A 26,955-nucleotide genomic window follows, 5' to 3' on the forward strand; every position below is an offset into this window, starting at 1 on the left:
GATCTCATGAAAATGGGAAAAATTAAACTTATTGAAACGGCAAACAAGCAGAGTTCACAGGAAGATTGATGCACAAGATATCAAAACCTGCACTTACTCCCCTCTACCACTAGATGGTGATCCTGAGCCGCTGGATTAGGTCAGAGTCTCCATGTGAGAAAGAATCATCATAGGAAATGGTTTAAAATGAGTGTGTACGTTGGTTCAGATTAAAATCCTGCAGGGATTAACGTCTTTAAAAGGATTAGGAGAGAAAAACGAAGCATTCAGGATGTTTAAGTCATTTAAAGGCTTCCAGGCTGAAATGATCCAAAGCAAACGGCTGATAAATGATTCATTGATTCCATTCATCCATCTTTAGATCTGATCAGACGCAGATTAATAAACAGTTTCAGGCATCTGGACGACATCTGATGGACACTGAAGCAGCAGAAGGAGGAGGGATTTTAGGGAGAAGCAACCAACGGATTAGTTAGAGGGTTAGTTAGTGAAAACTCTGAAGGTAGAGGTAACATAAAGCCCTACAGGAGGCCGGGTGAGCAGAGGGGCGACGGCGGCGCACGGTTTTACCTTTAGGCGGCTGCGTTAGCGCTTTGCTACCATCCTCTGAGGGATCTTTGGAGGAAGACTCTGCCACAAGAAGAGGCACAACTTTAAGCATCGGGTAGAAACAGGTTCTCTGTAGAGAGAGCTGGTTAACCTGAGGTCAGCTGCTTTGTTTTTACCAAACTGATCATAATCCTGCTTCAAGGCAGCATAGAGTCAGACTGAGGTCTGCTACGTTTGAAAGCCCTGCTGCTCATGAAGACGCTTCCAGTGGAGAACATGAGGCTCTGAGGTGGACTGGAAACCTTATGGATCCGACAGCGTTCATCACTGCGGTGACGTCACACTGCGCCAAGATTAGGCTAGAAATAAGATCTGATTCCTAAGAAACTCAAAATGCAGCTGTTACCATGACAACTGGTACAAGAACTAGAGCTGAAACAATCCGATTAATCGATTATTAAAATCTACCTATTTAGGCTCACTGGAGACCGTAAAACATGCCTTTAGCTTACAGAGCGACTCAGCAGGAATTATATCAAAATTGCATATATAAAATATATAAAATTTTGAATATAAAAAAAAAAGTCACCTTTCAATCTCCTCTATAATCCAGAACAAGTGGAAAACTTTTAGTTTCACTTTGTAAGAAATAAATTATTCTTATTCTTAACATCTTTAAGTAGCCTGTCTGATTAATAGAAAAATGTAACAGATTTATCAATTTGCAAAATAATAGTTGAGTCCTAACAAAGACTCAATCTTGTTATTTGTTAAAAAGTCTAAATGATTTACAGCAGTAAATAAAATTTAAAATAAAACCTTAAACGATTCTTTTCCGTTTCCATTTAAATTGTGCCATAAAAGCTTTTCCAAGTTTCAAATGTTAACTCAAAGTATTTGGAAAAGTTACAATAGACCAAAATAAATAAAATTAGTCAGATTCAGTCCGTTTGGTTTCATTACGTCGACCGAGAGAATCGCTGACGATGAACCGCAGACGCCGCCATGCGAATGAAAGCATCCGGCTGGACAAACTTTAAAATCAGATAATCAGAAGCTGCTGTGCTGCAGCTAAAGTTACTAGATCACTGAAACCTTAAGATATAAAGGAAATGACTGGATCAGAGTCTTCATCTGATATTAGATCCAGTAAGCCTTTTTTCAGTTATTTTAATTTTAATTTATTTGTTTTTATTGTCATTACATCATCAGAAGCCATGGAATTAACCCTCTGCATTTAACCCCTCCCCTCGGGGAGCAGTGGGCTGCCATTGTGCAGCACCAGGGGAGCAGTGTGGGGTTCAGGGTTTTGCTCAGTGTCTGTGGCAGTGGGAGTTGAACCTCTAGATTCCAAGCTCTATGCCCTGACCACTAGTCTGCTGTTCTGTCCAACCAGCTGACCCATAGTCAATTCCAGTTTAGCCCTTTAGTTCATCCAGCCCTCAACCGCCTTTAGGTTAAATGATTAAAATAAACCGATGCGTCAGTCCTAGAATCTGCAAAAAGCTTCGTCATCTTCATCATCAAAGGCAGATTATCCCGTATCAGCATCTGGATGTGAAGCTCTGAGGAGAAATAAAGCTTTCCTGGAGGATCAATCTCCTTACAGAGAGAAACAGAGTTTCAAACCTGAACTTCTAGGATCCCTGCCGTCTCTAAAGGCAGCCTTCAACAGAGAAACAGTCTGCAGCTTTCAGTCCAGCTCTGAATGGAGGAGCGCCTCTGTTCACTTTGTCTCACTAACGAGATTAGAGGCGCTAGGAGCCGCGCCTCACAAAGCTCCACGGTTCCCGCCGGGTCTGACTGAGGCAGCTGGAAAATGGGCTGGATGTTTCGGAGCAAAGAGCAACGAGGCGTCCTGGAAACGGCCCAATTAGTCCGCAGACGGACTCTGACAGCCGCGCCTTCGCTTCAGCCCAGAGAGAAGGACCGGCGGCCATAGAGATGGGACAAATAGAAGCTGGCTGACCCTCAGAGACGCCCAGACTTTAAGACAGAAGGTTTAAACTCCAGGACACCCAGATCTGTCCTATAGTTCCTCCACTTATGCCTCACCTATTGCAGAGATAATTTAAACATTTAAATGATCTATAACGAGGAAGCCTGATGAGAAAGGGTGGAGGAAGAATAAAAGACTACGACCAAAGGTAGAAGATAAAAAGTTTAGTAATGTACGAGAAAAGGAGACAATGGAAGAACATGAAGACATTAGGAAGGAAAAATAGAAAGGAAACAGGAAAGGAGGAAAGAATAAAAAGAAAAGGTTGATTTAAGAAGAGCCACTCAAATGAAATGAGGAATAAAGTCCAGATTAAATGAAACCAATTAAAGATCCCAACTGAAAAAATGTCTCTGCTGCTTTAAAAAGGTTGTAAAAAGGCAGAACGGCCTGCAGAGCTGCTGATTACAGCTTTACTGGGAAGGAAGCTGGTTTATAAACCTCTACTGGTCCGGTCCAGCTCAGACTGGGGACCAGTCAGCCATCAGGGAATGATGGGAGCCTGAGGATCCATCATCTGCATCGCCATAAGCTCCAATCAAAGGCTTTAATTTTTCACTGCAGGAAGCAGAAGAGCTGCTGATGGATCAGAGACGATGCAGCCTGATCGCTTTTCTAACATATCTGGACTATATTCAACACGTTGCCCACCCCTACCCCCACCTCGGCCTAGTCAAAGTCCAGATCCTTATTCTCTTCCTCTCAGATCGAGCTGAACTCAAACCCTGAGTCATTTAAAACCAAAACCTTCAGAAATTAGCCTTTTTAACATAATTTCAGATTTAATAACCATCTTTAGGTGAAACTGTTGCTTCATTCATCTGATCTCTGCTAAACTAAAATGTTTCCTTATTAAATTAACAGAAAATCCATCAAATTAGGATCAGAATCTGTGATTCTAATTAATATTTAGAACCTTTGTATTTAACCATCTACAAACAAACAAAGATGGCGTCGATGCAGACCGTTTCTTTTGCTAGAGTCGGTCTCTCACGGGCGCCGTCCTGCGAGTTCTGGAGCCTCCGGCTGAAGTTTGAGTCCAATTAGTCGGGTATGTGCAGCGGATTCAGCTGTCAGGTTCCTGTCCGACTCCGCTTTAGGTTTGAAAAGGCTAATCTGTGGGAGCAGAGGAAGGAGCTAGACCGCAGCCATGACGGAAAACAAAGCCGGCAAACGGCGTCTCTAAGCAACCGTGTTTCCATCGGAGAGGAAAGGGCAGGGCTGCTGTTCTCCTTTCATTCCTAGAAGCACTAATTGCTCCAAACAATCATCCAACTACTTCATCCTGCACCTTTGCAGACATGAATTTTAAGTTGTGCCTTAAAGACTTTGGGTCCTTTCTGCTTCTATAGCTACTGGCAGCCTTAGCAGCAGCTCTGCTTTCTTTCCTGCTGAAATCCTTATTCTGTCCTGTTAAAGTTGTTTCTGAGACTTTGGCCGTCTGTGCCGTTCTGTTTTCATCTCCTCCTCAGAGGCTGCTGAGGTTCAGCCGGCACCGCTGGCTCGTTCTTCTGAAGGAAACGGAAGTAGGGATGCACGATATTGGGATTTTGGCCGATATGCCAATATTTTAAAACTCGCATAGCCGATAACCGATATCGATGTTAAAGCTGGACATAAATAAGTAGTCATTGAAAATAGCAGTTTTGTTATCCATTTCCGACACTTTGAAAAATAATATACTCAAATATATTTTCATATGCTGATATCAAATTGATTTTTAAAAACGCAGTATCGATCTATTTTACTTTCAGACTCGTGAAATGTCATCGTTCTGTTACAAACTCTCGTGATATTTTGCAAATTCTTGTGAGATTTTGTTAGTAAAATAGATCGATACCGCGTCAATATATCAACATATAAAAATATGGCAACATTTGGTGAATTTTCGGGGGATTTCGTAGCATAACGATGACATATAGCAATATTTCATTAGTAAAAGAGATTGATATGGTGTTTTTAAATGGCAATATATCAGCATATGAAGATATTGGGATATTTTAATGGATCAATATTTTTTCCCTCGTCTTTAGAAGTTTTTAAGTCTGTAAAAAAGAAGTTTTTGAGGAAGAAGTTTTTTTTTTAGACTTTAGAAACTCAGAAGCTGATCAAATATCGGGTTAAATATCGGTCGGGTGGCCGATGTCCGATATTCAGTTTTAAGGCCGATACTGATAGGGGGCCGATTATATCGTGCATCCCTAAACGGAGCGCGAGGTTTTAAAGGAACTCACCGGGTCTGCAGCGCTGGCCGTCGGCAGCCAGCTCCTGGCCTTCAGGACACACACAGCTGTATTTGGGGGAGTGTTTGTTGATCTGCGGAGCAGGGAGACACATGTAGCTGCAGCCTCCGTTCTCCCCTTTCTCTGAGCACCAGTTGGTTCCTGAAAACATGAAGTAGAACAGAATATAGTCATGAGGCAGATTAACAGGCCTCTGAGCCCTCAGCGTTCTGCTCATTGGATGCAGGTGATCAGGAGCTGCAGCCGAAACATGAAACCTTTATCTTCTGTAGCTCAGAGGGAAATCTGTTCATTCTGTTCTGCACCTTAAAAATTTGATTGACAGATGACCGTTTATATATGAATGGACGAATTTAGGTGTTCAGGCTGATTTATAACTAACTGGCCTGCAGAAGATAAAGGAAAAAAACAGATTTTAACAGGATTTTTAGAAATAGAAATTTTGGGACAATATGGTCTGATAAAGAGAACATTTATATGCATGTTTAAGCCAGAATGATTTGACATTTAAATATGACTTCCCTACGACTTTAAAAATGAGTTGCTTCCCAAAATTACTTCAACGGAAGGTTTCTGGCGGAGTCAGGTTAGTCCAACGCCGCCTGCCTTGAATAAACTTGATCAATCTTAACTAAAACAGTTTGGAATTACTTTATTTGGATAAAGGTGCTGATTGTGTGAAACTGCTACCTGTAAACAGTTTTATATTTTCATAGTTTTGAAAAGGATCTTTTTATTTTTAAAGTTTTTCTTTAACATAACCAACTCTCACCAGACAGCTGGATCAGCTCATGGTACACGATGACGTCCTGAGGGTCGTTCAGATTGCTGGCGAGCGTCGTTACGTCAGAACCAGAGAACTTGTTGGCGCCGTAGATCGCTTTGTTTTCACCGTCTGTCCAGAAAACTCGATCCTGCCAAAGGAACCAAACGGGAATTAAACTTCTTTAGCTGATGAACTTTAATTAGATCCTTGAGTTCTGTGAGAAGCCAAAGACCGGTTTCTATCCGGACGGAGCGAGTCCAAAAACTCCAGAGCCGTACCTCAAAGACTGTGAGGGCAAAGGGGTGAGCCAGGTAGTCTGCAGACTGCAGCACCTTGTTCCGGTTGTCCCCGTTCAGGTCTACACTACAGAGCATGTGCAGCTTGGAGTCGACCCAGTACAGCCGGCCTTTGATCAGATCTGGAAGGAGAGGAAAAGCTTTTTATAGCCGCTCCCCCACTGACTACAGATCGGCTGGTTGCTCCATTCCTACCAAGCGTGATCCCGTTCGGCCACTGGATGTCCGTTGCCACCAGAACCTGCCGGTTCACTCCGTTCAGACCGGACTTTTCTATCTTGGCGGGCTCCCCCCAGTCAGACCAGTACATGAACCTGCAGAACCAACAGATAAACGCTCAGATGGCTGATTTAAAGCAGGAGCTCCAGAAGCTGGTTTCCACCCACCCAGACAGAGGATCCACGGCCACTGAAGCGGGTTCTTTGAGGCCGCTGTTGAAGAGAACTTTCCGCTTTGTTCCGTTGAAGTTTGCCACAGAAATGGTTTTGGTGCCCAGATCGGACCAGTACAGGTTCTTATAAATCCAGTCCACAGCGATCCCCAGAGGAGTTTGGACGTTGTCGATCACTTTCCTGTGGATTCCAACATCTCCTCGCTTGTCCAGGACGGTACTGAGGAGAAACAGACCAAACTGAAAACCAAATACAGAAAATTCTGCTCCTAAACAAACTTTTCCTAAAGACAAAAAAAGCCCAGATTTTTGTTTAAGATTCCAGAAATTTCAGGCAAATTTATGGGAATCAAATCAACCTTAATATGTTCACTTTTTAGTTTAGTTTGCATAAGTAATGATATTCAAGTGTCATTTGTGATTCAGTAAAAAGGCCTTTTTTTCATAATTGGTAATACATGCAGAAGACAAAGTAGGCAGGAAGTAGATTTAAGATCCAGGGACTTTCGGCATTAACAACTTTTTCCTTTTTAGATTTCAGCACACAGAGGTCCACACGAATCCTTGCGTGCACATAAGGCCATCATCAGTGTTAGGCACGTACTTTGAAAAAGTAATTCGTTACTTCTCCCAAAAAAAAACTCCGCAATAAAAGTCCCCCGTTACACTAGTAAAAGTAACTATTGCGTTACTTTTGCGTTTCTCGCCCCCTTAACCCTCATCACAAATAATTTTAAAGATATAAAGAAATATTTCTAGAGGTCAAAGGTCAACCTTTGATGGCTTCTACAAACAATTAAAATTATAGCATTACAAAAAATTTATACAATTTAAGATATGCATTTTAAAATTTTTAATATATTTATTTTAAATATTTTATATTTAAAATTTTATATTTTTGTATGGCAAAAATTTTCATTTGTGCTGCTATCATTTCAATGATAATATATTTTAGAGGTCATCAAAGGGCAGTTAGCTACGTTTGTGCAGCAAAAACAGATGTTAAGTCAATTGACACCCATTTCGTCTGATTTGAAGAAGGTGGGGGGCCAACTTCACTCAGGTGCAGTAACGGGGTGTCAGCAATGGTAACTGCGTTATAGTCAAAGTAATTAGATTACGCGTTACTTAAAAAGGTAACGGCGTTACTCCCATCACTGGCCATCATGCACGTATACAACTGTGGCCAAAAACACACTCCAGTTAGATTCCCACATACTGGGTCGTCTAAATACATTCTCATAATGTTAAAGGAAAGTATAAATGAGGCTGAGATGGCGCCTCGAGTTTGGGGAAGATTCTTTGTAAAGATGAGCTCTGGATTTGTGAATTTTTTTGACAGTATATTTGATTGGACTCATTAACCCCCCCCCCGTTCCGGTTTTGGGCGAATGAAGAGAATCGTCTCTAGTCTTTATTTTTGTTCCAAGAATTAAACCATTTTGGGCCTCAACAAGTTCAATAAATGTGTATTAAGCAGTGGGCCGAGGATACAACCCTAAAAACCTTCCTATTCGAGCTGAATAAGGTTTTATGTACCGATAGCAATGTTGAAATCTGATACACAGAATAAAACCACTAAACTTAAAATAATTGGACTTTAAGTGGTAATTGGGAAGATTTAAAGTAGATTTGATTTTGTTTTAACAGTTTAAAGTGATTGGGGGCAAGCTATAGAAGTTTAGGAACCATTGCATTGAATAACCCGCTTAGCATTATTAATTTAATAACATTTTTATGTGTTACCAAGTGTTTGTTTTTGTTTGAACTGAGAAGTTTGTAACATTTATCATTTTATCAGGTAAATTTAGAAAGAAAAATCAGCTCCAAGAATCGTCCCAAAAAGATTAGCAGCGCTCATTGTGGGTCGTATCGACTGCTGCTCAACGAGTTTACAGAGGGTATCAAACAGATGAGGGAACAGAATCTGTGTGGTGTAGATCTAGAGGTTCATTGTACCTGTAAATGGCCTTCTGACCCAGATCAGCCCAGAAAATGGTCTGCTGGTTGAAGTCTGCGTCCAAAGCCGCAGCGTTTCTCTGCTGCTCTACGATCTGAGTGTATTCCTTCCTCTCCAGACCCAGACGACGGATGTCCCGGCGGTTGGTGAAGATCAGACATGGCTCCTTACCTGAGGAAGGAGAAGGGTTCATAAAGGCTCATCTTCGTCCAGAGCAGCAGCGTTCCTTCCTAGATGCTCACCAACGGCCTTGCAGACGCCGGTGGTCGGATCCATCTGGTATCCGTTGTGACATTCACACTTATAGCCTCCCTTCAGGTTGATGCAGATCTGACTGCAGATCCCTGGGTTCATGCACTCATTGACGTCTGCAACATAAATGGGAAAAAACGACTTATTGAGGGGGGAACTGAACGGCAGCAAGAGCAGCACCACAAATATCCCAAATAGCCTCAGGATTTATCTTCCTAAAGTTATTTAACCAGGAATTCAGACAATTTAAATCTGATTGCATCAATTTTTTTATTTTTATTTTACCGATTAAAGTCAAATTCATTAAATCATAATACACATTAGTTTGGGTATAAATGATCCATTGATTATTCCTTGCTGACTGGACTTTTTCTTTAAAATATTGCGCCTAAAAACATTAAAGCTCCGACTTAAATGTTCAGGGTTTTCTACACATTGCGAAGTTTCCGGTACATTTTGAGCTTAATGTTGGGTCATTTTTTAAGCTGAGACTCGATTCTGGTTTGATTTCCAGAGGAGTGAATTAAAACGTTCTCAGAAAACAAGGTAATAATGGAGACAAGCTCTGTCAGAGGAACATGGAAATGATGGTGATCTGTACCGTGTCACATTTGATTATTCCTCATGTGAAAATAGTGAATGAAATAAATCACTTCCTACTTGGACAGAGTCGTCTGTTCAGAGTGTTTGCACAGAGAGGGCGAGCAGGAAGGAGTATAATGAGGCAGAGGAGCAGTGAGGAAGATGGCCCAGTGCAGCAGGGTGTTTGCAGACTGAGTGAGAACGTTTTCTGGAAGCTCAAACACTCGTTGGATGAGACTAGAGTAGAGCTGAGAGTATATTTAATAAAAGCTTTGCAGAAATAAACCTCAGGATATTTTGTTTTAACTTGGCTTTTTCTGGTCGATTTAATTTAAAAGTTCAAACTACGTCTGCAGGTGAATTTTTATTAATTTGGACAATATTTTACTACAAACTTTTTACATTAAAAAAGGGAAAGTTGTATTTAAATATAACTATTCTAGACCAAGCAAGGGCCATGTTACTATTATATGGTTCAAAAAAATTAAACATCGCTCTTATTTTCACATAATGAAGTCCTGTATCCATGGTGATCAATCAAAACAAAGATCTACTGAAAGTCAGCAGCTGACATGGAAGCTCAGTCCATGCAGTTTCCCTTCCTTCTTGTTACCCAGTGTTCATTAGCAGCAGCATCCCACCCAGAACCATATGGGACATTAAGCCAAGATGCATTTTAGTCAATCGAGCTCCTCTGATCATTCCATGAATCCTAACCACCATAAACTGATTAGAAACCAGTTAATCAGATGGGTTCTTATGGTTTCTTTGTTTATTCACAGGCAATTTATGTTGGAGCCTTTCTACCTTGGAGAAAAAAAGGGAATATTTTGTGGGGAAGAGGTTTGTGTTAATTCTTTCATGGCTACAGTTTTTTTTCAAATACAAGAAATGTGAAGCCTAATTTTTTTGTTGTTGGGTCCTTTTGAAAGAAAATTGTTGATCATTGTTTGTAAGGGTCTACCCACAGAAGTGTACGGTCCTCGAGTGACTGGTAAAAAAAAAAAAAAGGGATATCTGACTGGCAGCCCCCAAAAATAGTGAAAAACACCCACTTAAACTAAAATAAATATTGTAAAACCGTCACAAAGTAGTTCAAATTTGACTAATGAAAGAGTGAAGGACTAAAGCTTGATATTATCCTAATGTTTATTTACTGAATCAAAAAGAGAGGAACCTTAGATCAAGCAAAACAAAATGGAAATTGTTAAAAAGTCGATAAAAAAAAACTTTAATAAATTTGTGATTTGATGGAAAAATTGGATTAATCTTCTAATCCCTCATTAATCAGAAGCAGTTTGATATTTTTCCAACCATAGAGATCGACTCTTTTTACTTCAGTCAACTTATCGATGCATCAGAATCAATAAAACTGCTCCTGCAGGGCGATCACACGCTCCGCTGCAACAGTTAGAGGCTCCTGCATCATTAAAACAAGCCTTCCTTTAACTAGAGATAAAAAAATCTGGGCTGCCGCCATCTTCCTGTTTCCATCCCTGTTAGAAGTTTATTCAGACAAACATGTCGATTTAAACTGAACCGCTTCTTTCTGACCTCATTTCCTTCCTGAAGGTCAAATCAACCAAATCCGACATTAATCCCACTTGATAAACCCAGACGGGTCGGGTCGCTGGTACCCATGTAAAAGGAGGAACCTGAAAGGACTCTACCTCCGCAGGTCTTGTGGTCGATGAGCTGGAGTCCAGGCGTGCAGTCGCATTCGAAGCCGATCACCATGTCTTTGCAGATGTGAGAGCAGCCGCCGTTGTTCAGGAGACACTCGTTGACATCTGCAGAGCAGCAAACATCATGGATGATTGTAGGAGGCATCAAAACGCTCAGAGGAACATGAAGCTGCTCTGCAAGCTGAGCTCAGGTTCAATCTGCTCCTCCTACCGAGGAAAGCTGATCCCAACATGGATCTTTTTCTAAACACATTGCCTCCTCTCTAACTGCTCCACTAAAATGTTAGTGTTCAGCCAGCTGATGGGCAGTGTGTAGCAACATGTTGGTGAAGCTAGCAGTGGATTACTCTGTAGAAACTGATCTTTAAACTTTGATCAGTTAAACCAGTTTAAGTTGCTTTAATCCTCCATTAAAGAAAGGAACCATAAGATCAGCAAACATGGAGGCTGATGTTTAAAATGGTTTTACTTTAGAAAAATGGGGATTATTTTCTGGGTAATTTAATCAGATCATCACTAAAACTATAAAGAGTTTTGCCCTCCGTTATAAAACAAAACTAAATAAGTAAAAGATTGTATTAAAAACTAGAGACGACATCTGTGCGAGGGATTAGTCAATGAGTCGATGCAATCAACTGGTTTTCCTTAGAAAACTTTGAATCAAATAACTGGATCAGGAGCGATCACGTCCCGTCCTCAGGAGCTACTATCCTGCAACTTTTTGATGCAACCATTTTTAACACACCTGAATTAAATGAGTGACCGGCAGTGTTGGGCACGTTACTTTGAAAAAGTAATTAGTTATAGTTACTAGTTACTTCTCCCAAAAAGTAACTGAGTTACTAACTGAGTTACTCCACAATAAAAGTAACTAGTTACTAGTAAAAGTAACTATTGCGTTACTTTTGCGTTTCTCGCCCCCGTAAACCTCACCACCCAGCCCCCACCTTCTCACCGTGTGTTTCCAAAGCCAGCTGAATAGAGCGGACGACAAAGACAAGAACCTGCAGACAGTTTAGCATTTATTGCAACTCAACGTAAATGACATCAGGGGGGAACGCGATGTGAAGTTTTATAACAGGACATTCAGATCCGGTGAGTATATGAAATTAATAACTGGGGATGTCTAATTCTGAAATCCTGTGTGTTTGGGTTGTTATAGATACTGCAACATCTATCTATCCATCTATCTATCTAGATGTATACTCTGTGTGTGACATAAAATATGGATCTCCATCCCTGCCACAAAGGCCATCAAATAATGTTTAAAATAAAAAATACAGTAGGTTGAGAAGGCAGAGTATCCATCCATCCATCCATCCATCTTTCTCCCTTTCTCCATATAGGCTATCATTTCTGGCTGTTGTCAGGTTCATTTGATCGTTCCCGCTCTCCACAGTTCTCCTGTGGCGCGAGCACAGAGCGACTGTTGCGCGCCTTTAGCGAGCATGCGCGTTTCATGTCGCTTGCGCGGTGACTCTTGCCGCCTGCGCTGTGTGGAGATGCAGAGGAAACCGTTATGTGATGGGGAAACGCAGCTCTACGTAACACCGGTATTTCCATGTGGAAAACGCTGTTTTGCTGCTGGAGTCATCATCACTCTCCATCTCTCTGTGTGTGCTGTACGTTAACACCCACCAGCAGAAACACCAACCTATTCAACTGACAGACGGAATCTCATCCTCCCCTCTCTCATGACAAGGCGCGCACCTCTGGATGACCTAAAATAAATCTTTAATATCTCTTAAACAAAAGTAGCACAAACAATATTTTTTTCTGCACAAATCTGCACTAACGTTGCACTAACCATTCAGTCTATTTGCAGAGTTTTTTGACGTGGGTGGGGTGTCAGCTTCACGCAGCTGCGCACGAGTCCTATCATGAAAAAAGGTTCATTGTGCGACCTGAGTAACGCGCAGTAACGGGGTGTCTGCAATGGTAACTGCGTTATAGTTACAGTCAAAGTAATTAGTTAGATTACTCGTTACTAAAACAAGGTAACGGCGTTAGTAACGCCGTTAGTTTCAACGCCGTTAGTCCCATCACTGGTGACCGGTTACCATCCCTCTGCTGAGCTAAATGAGGGGACCGAGGCTTTAGGTTCTAAAGAAGAGATGCATTTAAAAGTTACAGGATGGAAGCTCTTCAGGATCAGGTGATCTGTAAAGTGCCCTGAGATTAAATGTGTTGTGAACTGGCGCCATAGATATTTAACTGAATTTAATCTTTAGGACGACACAGTGCTGCTGTTGGAAAATAATCCTAAACTCTGATAATCAATTCTTATAATTTAAAAGTTTTCCTACTGTAAAATTTTTAAATAAAGGAAGCCCAGAGGCTAAGCTAGCAACTACTGCTAGTTTAAGTTAGATTTTTCAGCGATTATAATCAGATAAAATAAAGAATAAAACCTCAAATAGTTTTAACCTCTAGAACCCTACGGACCCACCGGTGGGTCCAGCTGCTACATGACCTCGTAATTTTAACAAACCCCCAGTATTGATGTAAAAAACATATTTGGCACAGTTTGGTGACATTTTTGGATAAATGTGCCAAAATGGCCTCTCCGCCTAAGAAATTTCTCACTAATACCATTCTAAAATAAATATGATTCATCTGATTGAGTCCAAATTTGGTATATTTTTACACAACATTTAGATTTAAAAGTCTGTACTACTTTTTTGTGCTATAAATAATATTTTGGTAGTGTTTTGCAATGTTTATTTCAAAGAAAATTTTGGCGAGGTTCAAAAAATGCAAAATATTTTGTATTTTGTCCCTAATATTTCAGGCAGGGTCAAAGCTACAATGGTGCTGACACCAGAAAACCATTCTATGGCATCTTACCTTTACAGACGTACCAAAAGTTTCTTCTTAAATCTAATAGCTGTGAGGCTATAAGTGATTTACTTTTGTGTGTTTTTGTCAGGCAGAAATTTATTTATACCTCCTGAGGGTGTAAGAGGTTAAATACATAATCAGTCATAATCTAAACGGAACATCTATGTCGTTTAACTGGTGGAAGTCGTTTCTTAATTTAATCCCTCCTGAATCTAAACATCAGATTCTGATCACTAAAGTCAAATTTTTGCATCTGTAGTTGTGACAAAATGAAAACTTTTATTTAGATCCAGTGCTTCTAAACTGTTGGAATAATTGTATATAAATGTATCTGTGTATCTTGGGACTGCAGAGTGAGGTGGAGATTGTAAGCTCCGCAGTCTCTTCCTACTCTCCTTGTGAGTAAACTAAGTTAATTGTCTCTGTGCCTACTTTCTTTCTCTGCATGTATGTAGGATGTTTTAGGTGCTTAGACCTGAGATAAACGTTCTCCATCTTTGTAAACACTCACTGCACTCCTTGATGGGCTCGTCGCTCCAGTCCGGACAGTCCCTGTTCTTGTTGCACACCTTGCTCATCTCGATGCACTCCCCGCTGCGACACTTGAACTTCTCCGGGCCGTTGCACTGAGTCACTGCAGAAATTATACAGATGGAAACTCTGCAACCAAACGCCTTCAAACACAGCAGAACAATGAAGCAAAGCTGAAGGTGAGAGCGACCGTTTTCCTCCACTGATGCAAAACCTGCTGTGTAAAGTTCCTTGTAACCCACTGTGTGTAAGAAGAAATATTCAGCATTTCTTCTGGTTGATTCTGGAAGGTTGGTCTTGTTAATGGCGACCATCTCTGCTCTGATTACCGAGCCAACATGCTGATCCACCGCGTGAAACAACGCAGGAATATTTAAGATGCAACAAATCAGAAAAAAAAAAACTTTTATTTTCTGTTGAAACCAATCTGTTCCTGTTTGGCTGTGACTCCATCCTGGAGAGAAATATCAGCTGCGCTGCTGCCATCAACACCTTTGTTTCTAGATGTTGGAGCTTTGCCTGTTTTCCAGTGTAGTCCTGTTTCTCTGACTGCGACTCTGACTCTTTAACAGTTGCCTTTTGTATCTATGCTTCTTTTTCCATGTCTGCTTCTGTCTCCTTGAACCCCAGTGGGCCTCAGCAGATGGCCGCTCACACTGAACAGGAAGAAACCTCCAGCAGAACCAGGCTCAAAGGGAGTTTTTCCTCTCCACTGTCGCTACAAGCATGCTTAGTGTGAGGGATTGCTGAAGAGTCAATGAGTCGATGCAATCAGCTGGTTTTCCTTAGATAGAAAACTTTGAATCAATCTGACTGGATGATCTGGTGAACTGGAAAGTGACCTGAGATGACATGATGTGAATTGGAGCTATAGAAATAAACTGAATTGAAGAATCTAAACCAACCTGAACCTAAATGCTCTGTTTTTACATGATTAACACAGAGGTCCATCTCACTAGGGCTGCAACTAATGATTATTTTACAAATCGATTATTTTTTTAGATTAATTAATAATCTGATAGCCAAAGGTTCCATAAAGTAGATTTTTTACGAAAGTCTTAGTGAAGCAGCTGTTCCAATCGTTGCATTTCCAAATTCTCCCGAGTGGTGCCCGACTTTACACGAGTGAATTAAGTGAATGTGATTTGTTGTTTATTAAGGGGGCGGAAGGTTTGCAAGCAAGTTTGGTTGTGGCCGGTTTGTGGGAAGCATCTTGCTAACCAGTTAGCATCTTAGTGCTAGCAGGTTCCCAATGGGAAATTCCATTGGGACCAAGTAGCACTAAATTGAAACGACGCTGTCAAGGAACGCTATGGACAGCGGAAACATGCAAGAGGAGGAGAGTTTAGTGTCGGAGGTCGTGGATGAGTCTCCTCCGTCATCCATTTTTTATTTAGAGGAGGAAAGCGGGGACGAAGATGTTGTGGAAGAGGACGCCAGGGCGGCAGAAGCTTGGTTTGGTGTAGAAGGCTTCCAGCCGTACATGTTTGAGCCCTTGCCTCGCAACGCTGCCAGTTCTGTTAGCTCTACGCCTGCCGAAGACACAGACGTCCATCCCCGTGGACACTGGGACGCAACTCAATGGGAAAGGAAAGGATTCTGGTTTCAACCGTTGCGTATATTAGCTGCGACACATGAATCAAGATGCTATGACCGAAAACATTTGATTGACAGATGACCGCTGATATATGATTGGCTGAATTTAGGTGTTCAGGCTGACGTAGAACTAACTGGCTTTGCAAAAAAAAAAAAAAAAAGTTATGTATTGTCATTGACATTTTAAATAAGATTTCCCTAGGACTTTAAACTAGGTCAAACTAAAACCTTTCCACTCGAGTTCTGGATAGAACATAATGACAAAGCAGGAATTATACCAAAATATAAACATTTTGCATTTAAAATAAAGTATTTTTGTCTAAGTGGGTCCCTCTGTCAGCTACAGAAACATTTTAGAGTCTCTATACTCCAGTTAACCAATCACCAAATTTGATTATTTCAGTAATAGATTAATCTGATAAATCTTTTTCAGCTGTAAAGCTCACATTTAGCAAGAAAACAATCTTTTTGACCCGATAAAACCAAACTAGGATCTTTGGTTGGAGTGACTTTATTAGATCTGGAGTTAAACCATCGCCTAAAACCTGGGCAGAGAGAAGAGACGAGTTCTAAACCCAAACTGGAATAGCAGGATGTACGGAAAGCCACAAGGGCCACAACTTCAACAGATAGACTGGTTAAAATGAACCTGGTCTAAAACACATTTAGTTTTCGTTTCCTGCTCACAGTTTTTGCAGCTGGCTTCATCCGACGCGTCGGCGCAGTCTCTGATGCCGTTACACTGCCGGCTTCCCAGGATGCAGCTTCCATCGTCACACCTGAACTGATCCGGCCCACAGCTGCGCACGGCTGCAACGGAGGCAAACGCAGGTTAGCTTAATGCTGAAAACTTTCCCACCCCGCAGAGGCGTCCGACGCCGCCTTCAGGCGTGGAAACGTACGGCAGTTGGACTCGTCGCTGCCGTCCTTGCAGTCGGGGTCGCCGTCACATCTCCACTTTTTGTGGATGCATTCTCCTGAGCCGCACTGCATTTCGCTGGGCGAGCACTTAGCCGGCGGCGTCGGGTGGCGCCCGCAGCGCGTCGGGTCCTCATCAGACTGGTCCTGGAAGAGAAGGGCGTCAACTTTGAGCATCAGTTCCACCAACATCAGCAGCCTTTTGGGTTTAAAGCACCTACAGGATCCAATCAGAACCCGATCAAACTCGAGGTAAAGATGTGATTAATGACGGTTTACTGGAGCTCATTTTCCTGATCCGCTGCAAAGTTCTACAGACGGGATAAATACCGACATTTCAATATATTGATATACTCCATGTATCTTGAGTTGCCAGCGATTTTGCTGGATTTTTCGTACATCAGGCAAACGCTGGTCTAAATCATCAGGGTATGACAGCGGCTTATGTGAAGCGTTTCCAGGGAGACTGAGCATAAACCCCGCCCCCTCCATCCTTTAAAAACAACAGAAACGATGAGCGGCGGCTGTTCCTACCTGGCAGTCCACGTCATCGTCGCACACCCAGCTGGACGGGATGCAGGTCGAGTTCCCGCACTGGAACTCGCTGGGAGCGCAGGAGGACGGAGCGCACTCCACCTCATCGGAGCCATCACCGCAGTCGTCCTCGCTGTTGCACACGAAGTTCCTGGAGATGCAGCGGCCGCTCTCACAGGTGAACTCGTTGGGAGCGCAGGTGACGTTACCTGCAATAGTTGAAGGGACGCTGAACCAAAGCAGGTTTCATAGAGACCGCTTCCCTCAGACCATCAAGGATACGCTGAGGTTCAACCATTAACGCCGTACTCTGACTGGGAAAGAAAAGAGGCGCCTTGATCGATGTCTCTTCTATTCGACACCAGGACTCCAAGAATACTGATCCTAATAGAACTCCCACTGAACGTCAGTTTGATGGGTGACATTTCCCCCCCCAATGGTACAAATGACAGGTGATGAAGTCATCAACTGAAATTATTCTAGTGTGCGACAAACTCATTGTGGATATAAAGACCTTTAAACAGGTCTAATATGTAAATTTAAAGGCTGTATTAAAAATAAATCGAGTCATAAGACCGTTTAACTACACAGCTTTGAAGTTCGAAATTACTACTTTATTTACCCCAGAACATTTCCTGCACACTTTTTCCACATTTATGGCAAACATCTGAGCGTTTAGTGCAGCACTGAAGCTCCTGGCGCCGTTTGTTCGCGTTGCCAAAGCTGCTCTACTGCGGCCTAGAGGCTGGTGGTCGCCACGCAACCATTTTAACAGTTCAAGGATAAAATCTCTGCGTTTGACGGTGGCGTTCAAACAGCTCCTGAACAAAACCAAGGCGTTTATAGCTACCATGTCCAGGAAATCACCTTCACTTTTACAGAATCCTTTCTAATCATCGGATCCGACACATCCAGGCAGACCTGTGTGTGATTATAGTAGCCCAGAGAATCTGGTTTGGCTTTGGTCCTCTGAGCGAAACGCCTGAGGTGTGGGCAGTGCTTGAACAAAAGTTTCACTATTGTCTGGTGGGTCACCGATACGTTTGCGTTTTCCTGGGGGTTGGTGATCATCCTCTGACTCGCTGTCATAATATAAGCTGCTTCCAATCCTGTCCTCACTGGTCTCTCCCCTTCCACCTGAATCGCCATTAAAATTTGGAAGCATTTCTAAAGCCTGTTTGGCAAATAGATGTCTTCTATAGGGTTGTCAGAAGTATCGATACTCAAAAAAGTATCAATACTGAAACTTATCCGGATACAATACTAATTTTCAAAAGTATCGATACAGCCAACTAAAGTGCAGAATAGTGGAAAATGCACTTTCTAAACACTGATTGAAAAATGCACAGAATTATTCAGTTTCAGACTTTTTTGTAACAGAGAATGAGAATAATTTTTGTTTAACCGGTTTGGCTAGTGTCATTGTTATGTCATAGCCAAGGAGGGAACTCTTAATTTTAATTTTGTTTAATTGTAAAGTTTTTTATCAAGCTTGCTTAATATTGCGCACAGCATACAACCTCAAAATATTATTCTTGTTTTTTGTCATTTCTTTCTTGTATTTTTTTAGTAATGAAAATATTTGTTGAATTTTAGAGACTTTTTTTTATTCTTGTGGTATTGAGTATCGAATATTTTACTTAGTATCTGTATTGAGTTGAAAAGTTTACTATCGTGACAACCCCAGTCTTCTGAAAGCCGTTTTTCCACATACACCAAAGAGGTCTAGGTAGAATGTTGGTTGCTAGGCAACAGTACGAACGTCAACCAACCGCAGGAAGAATTTACAATACAACTTATTGAGCCGCCAAAATGACGACAGTGGGAGATGGAGGTAAAATTAACATTTATGTTTAAAAAAAAATATATAAATATATTTCCTTTATTTTTATCTTAAAAAATGAAGGAAATATAGAAACAGGAAAAGTCAGTTAACATGAGTTACATACGATTAATGTAAATAAAGTTTTTTTTCCCTTTAAAGTCTCAGAACAGTCAAAACGACGTCAAAACAAATTAATGAGGCAGAAAAGCAAACTGTGCTGCGACTACTGGTGGAGTTTAAGACCCAGCGGCCAACATTCTGCAGCCATCACCATCCTGTAACCAATGGCACTGAAGGCGGAGCGGCCGAATACACATCTGGAGATTTTCTTTATGTGTTTAATTGATAGAGGGACTGTAGCCCCGCCCCCAATTACCTCCATATTCTGCAAAACCCGTTTAAAAAGATAAATAAAACTAAAACTCCTTAAATTACTTCTGCCTTTAATTTAAAGAGATGAATAAGATCGACCAACAGATCCTAACAGAATTGATTTTATCATTTTAACAGCAAATCTCATCCGTTTAAGATGGGGAAAATAAGCTTCCAGCAAAAACTAAATGAGTCCATGAGGAATTTGTTCCTCATGGTTGGACTTCGGATGGAGGGGAAATGTTTCGACTCTCAGATTGGTTCACATTATGATGCCAAAATGGCAGCTTTCAGATTCTCCACTCAACGCTGCAGGACTTTGACCTGAAGAGGGAAACATCTGATTCTAAAGGCTGTGGAGGAGGGACGCCGCTTCCACCTACCGCAGTTGACCTCATCCTCTCCTTTGTCGCAGTCCTTCTCTCCGTCGCATTTCCAGAAGACGGGGATGCACTGCGTGGTGCCCGGCCCGCAGCTGAACTCGTTCACACGGCACGTCCGCATGTCTGCAGAGAAACGGCAGCAAAGCGAATTTAACGGGAGGCCAGAGGCGCCGTGCAGCCGCTGACATTCAAAACATTATACCAAACCCAACTCTATGGAGCTTCTTTGGGACCATAATGATTATTCAAAACATATTTTCTGAGAAAAATCTATCAGAAACTAGAAATTTCTACCAAATATTGTTGATATTTTTTATATGATTCGTTTTTTCTTCACTGATCGAGTCGTTTCCCAGTCAGTCTGTTGGTTCTTCTGCTTATTCCAGGAACCTTTTTGCGGTCGTTCCCAACATGGACTTTATTGTGAAGAGTTTGTTGTTTCCAATTAACCCACGGGCACAAAATGGCGCCGCAAAGCACAACAGTTAAGACAGACGGTGATAATTTAAAGGAAAAGTTGGGCCATATTTAAAATCTAAACTTCTGAAAGTTCTTTAAATCTGAAATGATTCCATCCTGTTCAGTGTTTTTATTTCAGAGTAATTTTCATGTGAATGTGCTTTACTGGAGGCATCCATGTTTGTCAAAGAACACTGCCACCTACTGGTTAGTGACGTCACTGTGCGGTATCGGCTGTTGATCAAGTCCCAGTGCTGTATCTGGTGTTTGTCACAACGCGCTATTATCCAAGTCATCTTGAAAACATTCTTCCAAATGTTGGCTACATATTACGGGTTTTTTTTCTCTGGCCAGAAGTTCGATGGCAAATCCTCCCTCTTCAACTTGGCCATTTCTTTGGTTACCCTGCGATGCCCTACACCTGTCTAAGTCCCTATAACCGTCTAAAACAAGGCTTTGTTGGGCTACTGTAAAAACATCGAACTCAACGCTATTTCAACGACATTTGGAATTGAAAAAGCTTCCTGGATGGAAGAGAAACGTCTTCAAACTTGGAAAGTAAGTCCAGTGGATTGATTTAAACTTTTTTGAAATGTCTATGACCTGGATGACTGCATATTAGTCATTAATCTAATATGCTGGATCATCATATTAGTCACTCTACAAGCTTCCCTCTCTGCTACCGAGTTGTAGGCGACAGCTGGTGAACAGCAGCTCTGGTAGCTGACAGACCGGCACGTACCGGACCTTTTGATGACCGAGTCGACAGGAACATAAACAGCTGCAGCATTAAAGCTCAACATGTCTGGGTGGGAAACCAGTCCTCTGCTGCTCAGAGGTCCACCTTGAATCCAAATGTTCAGGTTCAAAATCAGTCAAATAAATCAATTAAAGAGAAACTACCATTCATTTCCAACATAAAACCTCCAGATCTGGACAAGCGGTGATTGGGAAGAACTTACGGCAGATTTCTACGCTTTCATCAGAACCGTCCTCGCAGTCTGGCTCGCCGTCACAGTGCCATCGCTTCGGGACACACTGACCGCTGCGGCACACAAAGTCCACCTCAGCACACGTCTTTTTTACTGAAAGACAGAACATGGAGTCAGTTTGAACAGTTAAAGACATAGAAACAAAAAAGGAAAGTCTTCAGAGAGCAGCCAGATTCTGGGGACATTTAAACCAAATCTCTCCTTAACCAGAAGCAGCCTTTAGTTCATATAAAGGCTGATATTTATTCAGCTCATGAAGGAACAGTGAACTCATTCTCTGAGTCCCCCCCCCCTTCAGTTCTATCAGATGACCCAGATAGACGAACACGTCCGAATCTGCTGCCTTTCATCCATATTTAGCTGCACTCTGTGAGCCACCTTCTACCAGGTAAGTGTCTAAATCAGGGGAAACCAATTAACAATCAGCGGCGTCCGAATAAAGAAATTAACCAGTAAAGGTCCAGAGACGTTTCTAATTTTAATCTGTTAAATTAAACAGAACCTAAAACTGAAATAAAATGAGGCGTCTATGCCTCCATGTTATATATTGAATTTTTAAATTAAAATATGGAACCTTTTTCCATTTTAAAATCCAAATACTTTTTGAACAATTGTTCAGTTTGGTATAAAGACTATTTACTGATTGACTTTCTTTATACAAAACCTGAAATAACCTCTTTTTTTTCCTGTCTTAATGGGAGCAGTGGGCTTTAGGCTGCCCCCACTGGAAAAAATGGAAATCTAGATAAGTCATTTTTTCTTAAAATAAGTGCATTTGTTCTTGAATTGAGAAGATTAAAGAGACATTTTCCCAATGGAACAAGACAATTTACATTTAAAATAAGAAAACACAATTGCATCGTCTTATTTCAAGTGCATTTTATCTAATTACCTTATTTTAGAGTAAAAATACTGATTCCATTGGCAAATTATCTCGTTTACCTACTCAAATTAAGATTAAATACACTTGATTTAAGAAATATTTACTAATTACTAGATCGTTTTTTCCAGTGGCAAGGCTTTAAACCTGGGTTTGAATGGAGACTAAGCCATTCTCAAGACATATCAAGGTGCTCATTTTCAGCCTGGATCCAGATTTATTTTTGATTCTGTTCATGGCATCACGTGCAGCATGGTGCAGGACGCTCCGGAGAGCTTTACAGTAAAAACTGGAGAAGCGGAGCAAGTGAAATTAGACACTGTCAGACAACATGCATTAATTTATAAAGGTTTTAAATCTGCTCATCCATGAATGAAAAACGTCTCATTTCTACATCTGATGAAATACTTGCAAAAAATCCGACCCTTTCATCCAGAACAGAACCAGCCGTTAACAGATTAGCTGTAACTTATTAATGCGGCCATCAGTCTGGGAGCCGCGTGAAATAAATATGCAGCTCATTTTCAGAACTTCATGCATCTTTCATCTGCAAACACTCACTAGAAAAAAACCAGAGGACAGACCAGTCTGAGGACTGTAGATCTAGTCAAAGCAGACTGTGTCCACACAGAAGGCCCCTGCAAGCTTAATTCAGACTGCAGTGATTTCCTCCAGCCCTGCAGGAAGTTCAATCTTTTCGTTAGGAAACCCAGGAAGCTCTAGAGTGGCTCCTAACCAGTGGAACCATAAAGGTTCTTTAAAGCTCCACCGTTTACTGATAACAGGATGAATTTGGAAAACAGTCATGATTAAAGCAAAGCTGATAAATGGAAGCATCTAAACTCAGAAAAGCAAAAATAAAATTCATTTAAAAACAGACAAACTGGTTCATCGATTCGGTTCTTTGTGATTGCGGGCAAACTCTTAGAAGTCAGCCCTAAGCAATATGGCTGATTCTGTATCCAAGTCTATAAAAGGAAAGTTGAGTGGAAGGAAAAAGTCCAGAACAGGTTTAGCCACATCAGGAGAAAATACGAGTTCCAGCGCTGCATCAATAACTGTTTTCGTCATCGATGAGGTTGACAAACTTATTTTTAATTATACTTTTGTCCAACTTCTAAGATTTTATTTCTTTAAAGCTCACAAGAGGTGATAAACGTTCTTTAGTTTCTACCAAAAGGAATCCCCAAATTATATCCAAAGCAGACATTTTATTGCATTCTGTTTATTTTCAGATAAAGATCCAGATGAAAAGGTACATAGATCTTAGAAACGAGAACAATCGGAGAGAAATATTCAATCCATTTAAATATAATGTAAATATTTTGTTCTATTGTCATTAAAACATTTTCTGTTTCCTTTAAATATTTCAACATTTTAGTTAACATTTATTTTAGGTCTGGGTTGCCATGGCATTACAAAGCAATTATGGAGGTTCTCTGTATTTATATCAAACCCTGTGAATTTAAATCTACTTTTACCCCTGAGTAGCAGGAACCGGGGGGGAAATTCTCAGAAATAATAAAGCCAACATAGTAATGCAGGTTTAATTGATGTGTGTAACGCATTATTGATAGCAGATCAGGAAGTGGGAACATTTTTATAATTGTTAAGTAGGGCATTAATTCATAAAAATTAATTAATTTGAATTCTAATAAATCAAAGTTTTCTGCCGAACAGCAATGATGACGATGCAAGGCAGCATTCTATATCCAGCTATTGTAACATCTAGGATAGAGCCGTCAGTCTGGGAAATAATGTGGACGTTACTCCAAATTGTAAAGGTAAATTTTATTTTGCAACATAAAACTGACTAAAATCTTTTAAGTTTTAGTCGACTAAATCTATCCCATATCATAATGACTAAAATGGAACTAAAGCTGATGGTTTTCGTCCTGAAGACGGAGACTAAATCCAAGATGGCTGTCAAAAACAACCCTGATCAGTAACGGCATCAGGAGAGTCTGAACAAGGAGAAACTAGACGGGGCTGCTGTTCATGGGCCCAGAACCACAGATTAGTTTGATTTTTAACGGCTCATTTCCACAGCGGTGATCCACTGAGCTTCCATTTAAAGGTTTTATAGATCTGCAGATCTACAAGTCTGTCAACACTTAGTAAACTGCAGCACAGAGGTTAAATAATCATCCAGATTAGCGATGTGTTCAGCAGAAAGGCCGACTGGTGGGTTAGAGCAGGCATCCCCAAACTCTGTCCTCCAGGTTTTAGAGCTGATTATGATGATTGCAGTAGACCAAAAGCCTGTTAATCAGCTTTCAATTAAAATCAGCTTTGCTGGAGCAAGGAAACCTCTAAAACCTGCAGGACAGCGGGACTCGAGGACCGAGGTTGGGGATGCCTGGGTTAGAGGAGAACTTTACTGCAGAAGGAGCTGAAAACGGGAACCTCAGACCCCACCGTCGCTCTGCTCCCTTCCTGCACAGCGGTTATGTTTGAGGGAAGCGGAGATTATTTTTCCTCACCACATGAGCCCTCATCGCTGCCATCTGCGCAGTCTTCGTCTCCGTCACACTGCCACACCGACGGGATGCAGCGACCGTTTCCACACTGGAACTGATTGGCTTCACACTCCGTCTTCGTAGCTGCAGAAACAGAAGCAAAGTCAGCGTGAGGATCTGAAGCTCCTCTAAAGCCAGACTGCTAAAATGCTTCACAGGCCGGAAAAATATAAATAATAAAGCGACTGATTTAAGCAGAGCTGCAGTCGAGCTGCTGAAGTTTTAAGCCCAGCATGAAGATGAGTGCAGTAATCTAAACCAAAACTTTAAACCATCAGTTGCATCATTTCGAGATTTAAAGTAGGATCCCCGTCCAGTGTTCGAGTCTGTAGTGATCAGCCATGGTTCCTTTAATCCTAGTCCACATGGTCCTTCATTAACCAAGACTAAATGATGGTAACCATTTAAACCAGGTGGCCTTTTATCCCATTATGAATGGAAAACCAACCGGTTAGTTAGAATGAATCAAATTATCCATGCTATCCCCTGACATTTAGTCCCAAACAATTTCAAAACCACCATTTGCAACAACAAAAAAACACGTCGAGCTCTTAAGAGTGAAGAGGACATTTACGGTGGAAACTGATTAGCAGACTGGATCTGACCCACCTGCTGGTGGGTCAGATCGGTTGTAGAGAGCCTTCCTTTGAAACACAAAGATGCAGACATTCGCTTTTCCCTCCATAGTCCAGAAACTACCTAATTGAAATTTAAATACACAAAAAATGGCCAAAAAAAATAAAACAGGACTTAGTGACAGATCATTGCTGCATCACTGCTGAGAGATTCAGGTTATAACAAAGATCAATCAATCAGCACTGAGCCACATCTGGAGTGTTCTAACATCTTGTTTGTAATGGTTGTGGTCCTGTGGGCTTTGGGAGACAGTTGTATAAATGAAGATCTGTGTACATTAGGGGTGGAACGATTCACAAAATCAACGGTTTGGTTCGATTCATGGTTTCTGGTCACGGTTTTCGGTTCGATTCGATACATGTTGATTGTTACACCGAAATTCCATAAAAAATTATGAAATTAATGAAAAAAATCCCCCCAAAAAGAATGGATTGTAATTATTTTAAATGATCCGCTGAAACCCTGGATCATTTCCGTATGTTTTGCTGCTTTGAATTTAATCATCTGGCGCATGCTCTCTAACCTGACAACAGCCAGATGCATGTCTCGCTCATGTCTCGTTCCGCCACATGCATCTGGCTGTTGTCAGGTTACATGCCCTCTACCATCTCCAAGGAACTCAGAGCGGAGCGGACGAAGCCACAGTGGAGGCTGTAGGCTTTGCTTTGAGCAGCCGGTCTGGAGCGCAGCGGGGCGGAGCGCTGACGGAGTATGAGGGATTTCGGGGTTAGCATGACATGTTGCTGTTAGCATAAACAAAACGTGTTGCACAATGCTTGCACACTGTTGCACTTTTATCCACAGCTTTCTTCCCGCCGTCATCGTAGGTCACTCTAAATGCAAAGTGGTCCCATACAGCAGACCTATAAAGTGCTGCTGGCGCGTCTTCCAACTCCTGTTCTTTCCCACTCGCCATACCCACACAATTCTCCACAACAACTGATTTTTTCCCTGCTACACCCGGCTAAGCTGCTTCGCTTCTTCTTCTTGTTTACTACTGGCGGTTGGCTTTGGTCGCAGTACTGCCACCTTCTGCTCTGGAGTGTAAACGCTTCCTCTATGAGAAAAAGGAGCAGCGCATGAACCGAACGAAACACACGCGAACCGAACCGAACGGTTCGGACGGTTTTCATAAATCGTCCCATCCCTAGTGTACATGTATGTTTATATCTACAGAAATGTGCTCATTTATTGGCCTGTTGAACCAAATTAAATAGGAATCAGCAAGATTGTTCCAAAAAATTTAAGATCTACTGGACTTTTTAAGACGTTTCTCTTCCCATCCAGGAAGCTTTTTCAATTAAAAATGTCAAATCGTGTTTAGTGTGACGCTCTTATATTGTATACATAGTACAGACTATTGTATAAAGTCTGGAACTCAACGCTATTCCTGACAATAATATAGAGAAATTTAATGACTGGATTATTTTGTCTAAAAAAATAAAAATCACCCAGCCTCACTGGAGACTTTAATACAATAGATCAGTGTTTTTCAATCCTGGTCCTCAAGGCACCCTGCCCTGCATGTTTTGGATGTTTCCCAGCTTTCACACACCGGTTATCAATTGATAGATTATCAGGCTTTGCTGAACTGCAATCATCTGAATCGGGTTTGCTGAAGCTCAGAAACATCCAAAACATGCAGAACAGGGTGCCTTGAGGACCAGGATTGAAAAACACTGCAATAGATGACATTTTCTTTTGAAAGAAAAAGACCTAATAACTACAGATTACCAAAGTTTATCT

General features: G+C 41.4%; 1 protein-coding gene across 2 annotated transcripts in view; it reads right to left on the reverse strand.

The window, feature by feature from the left end:
• Nucleotides 1-26,955, reverse strand: part of vldlr (very low density lipoprotein receptor) — a 43,080-nt gene that overhangs the window by 5,404 nt on the left and 10,721 nt on the right. Inside the window, exons 2-17 of one of the 2 annotated variants that reach the window (XM_038274743.1) lie at nt 24,538-24,657; nt 21,145-21,267; nt 19,724-19,846; nt 17,144-17,352; nt 16,594-16,756; nt 16,379-16,501; nt 14,076-14,198; nt 10,709-10,828; nt 8,447-8,572; nt 8,204-8,375; nt 6,240-6,464; nt 6,049-6,167; nt 5,836-5,975; nt 5,564-5,705; nt 4,783-4,932; nt 571-630 (exon numbers count right to left, since the gene is read on the reverse strand). In XM_038274743.1, the coding sequence (XP_038130671.1) occupies nt 571-630; nt 4,783-4,932; nt 5,564-5,705; nt 5,836-5,975; nt 6,049-6,167; nt 6,240-6,464; nt 8,204-8,375; nt 8,447-8,572; nt 10,709-10,828; nt 14,076-14,198; nt 16,379-16,501; nt 16,594-16,756; nt 17,144-17,352; nt 19,724-19,846; nt 21,145-21,267; nt 24,538-24,657 (2,238 nt within the window). The remainder of the gene's footprint in view (nt 1-570; nt 631-4,782; nt 4,933-5,563; nt 5,706-5,835; nt 5,976-6,048; nt 6,168-6,239; nt 6,465-8,203; nt 8,376-8,446; nt 8,573-10,708; nt 10,829-14,075; nt 14,199-16,378; nt 16,502-16,593; nt 16,757-17,143; nt 17,353-19,723; nt 19,847-21,144; nt 21,268-24,537; nt 24,658-26,955) is intronic. The other variant, XM_038274744.1, reaches the window with a different exon arrangement.

Source organism: Cyprinodon tularosa, unplaced genomic scaffold (assembly GCF_016077235.1).
Source record: "Cyprinodon tularosa strain WSP-4 unplaced genomic scaffold, ASM1607723v1 ctg928, whole genome shotgun sequence".
Taxonomy (NCBI): domain Eukaryota; kingdom Metazoa; phylum Chordata; class Actinopteri; order Cyprinodontiformes; family Cyprinodontidae; genus Cyprinodon; species Cyprinodon tularosa.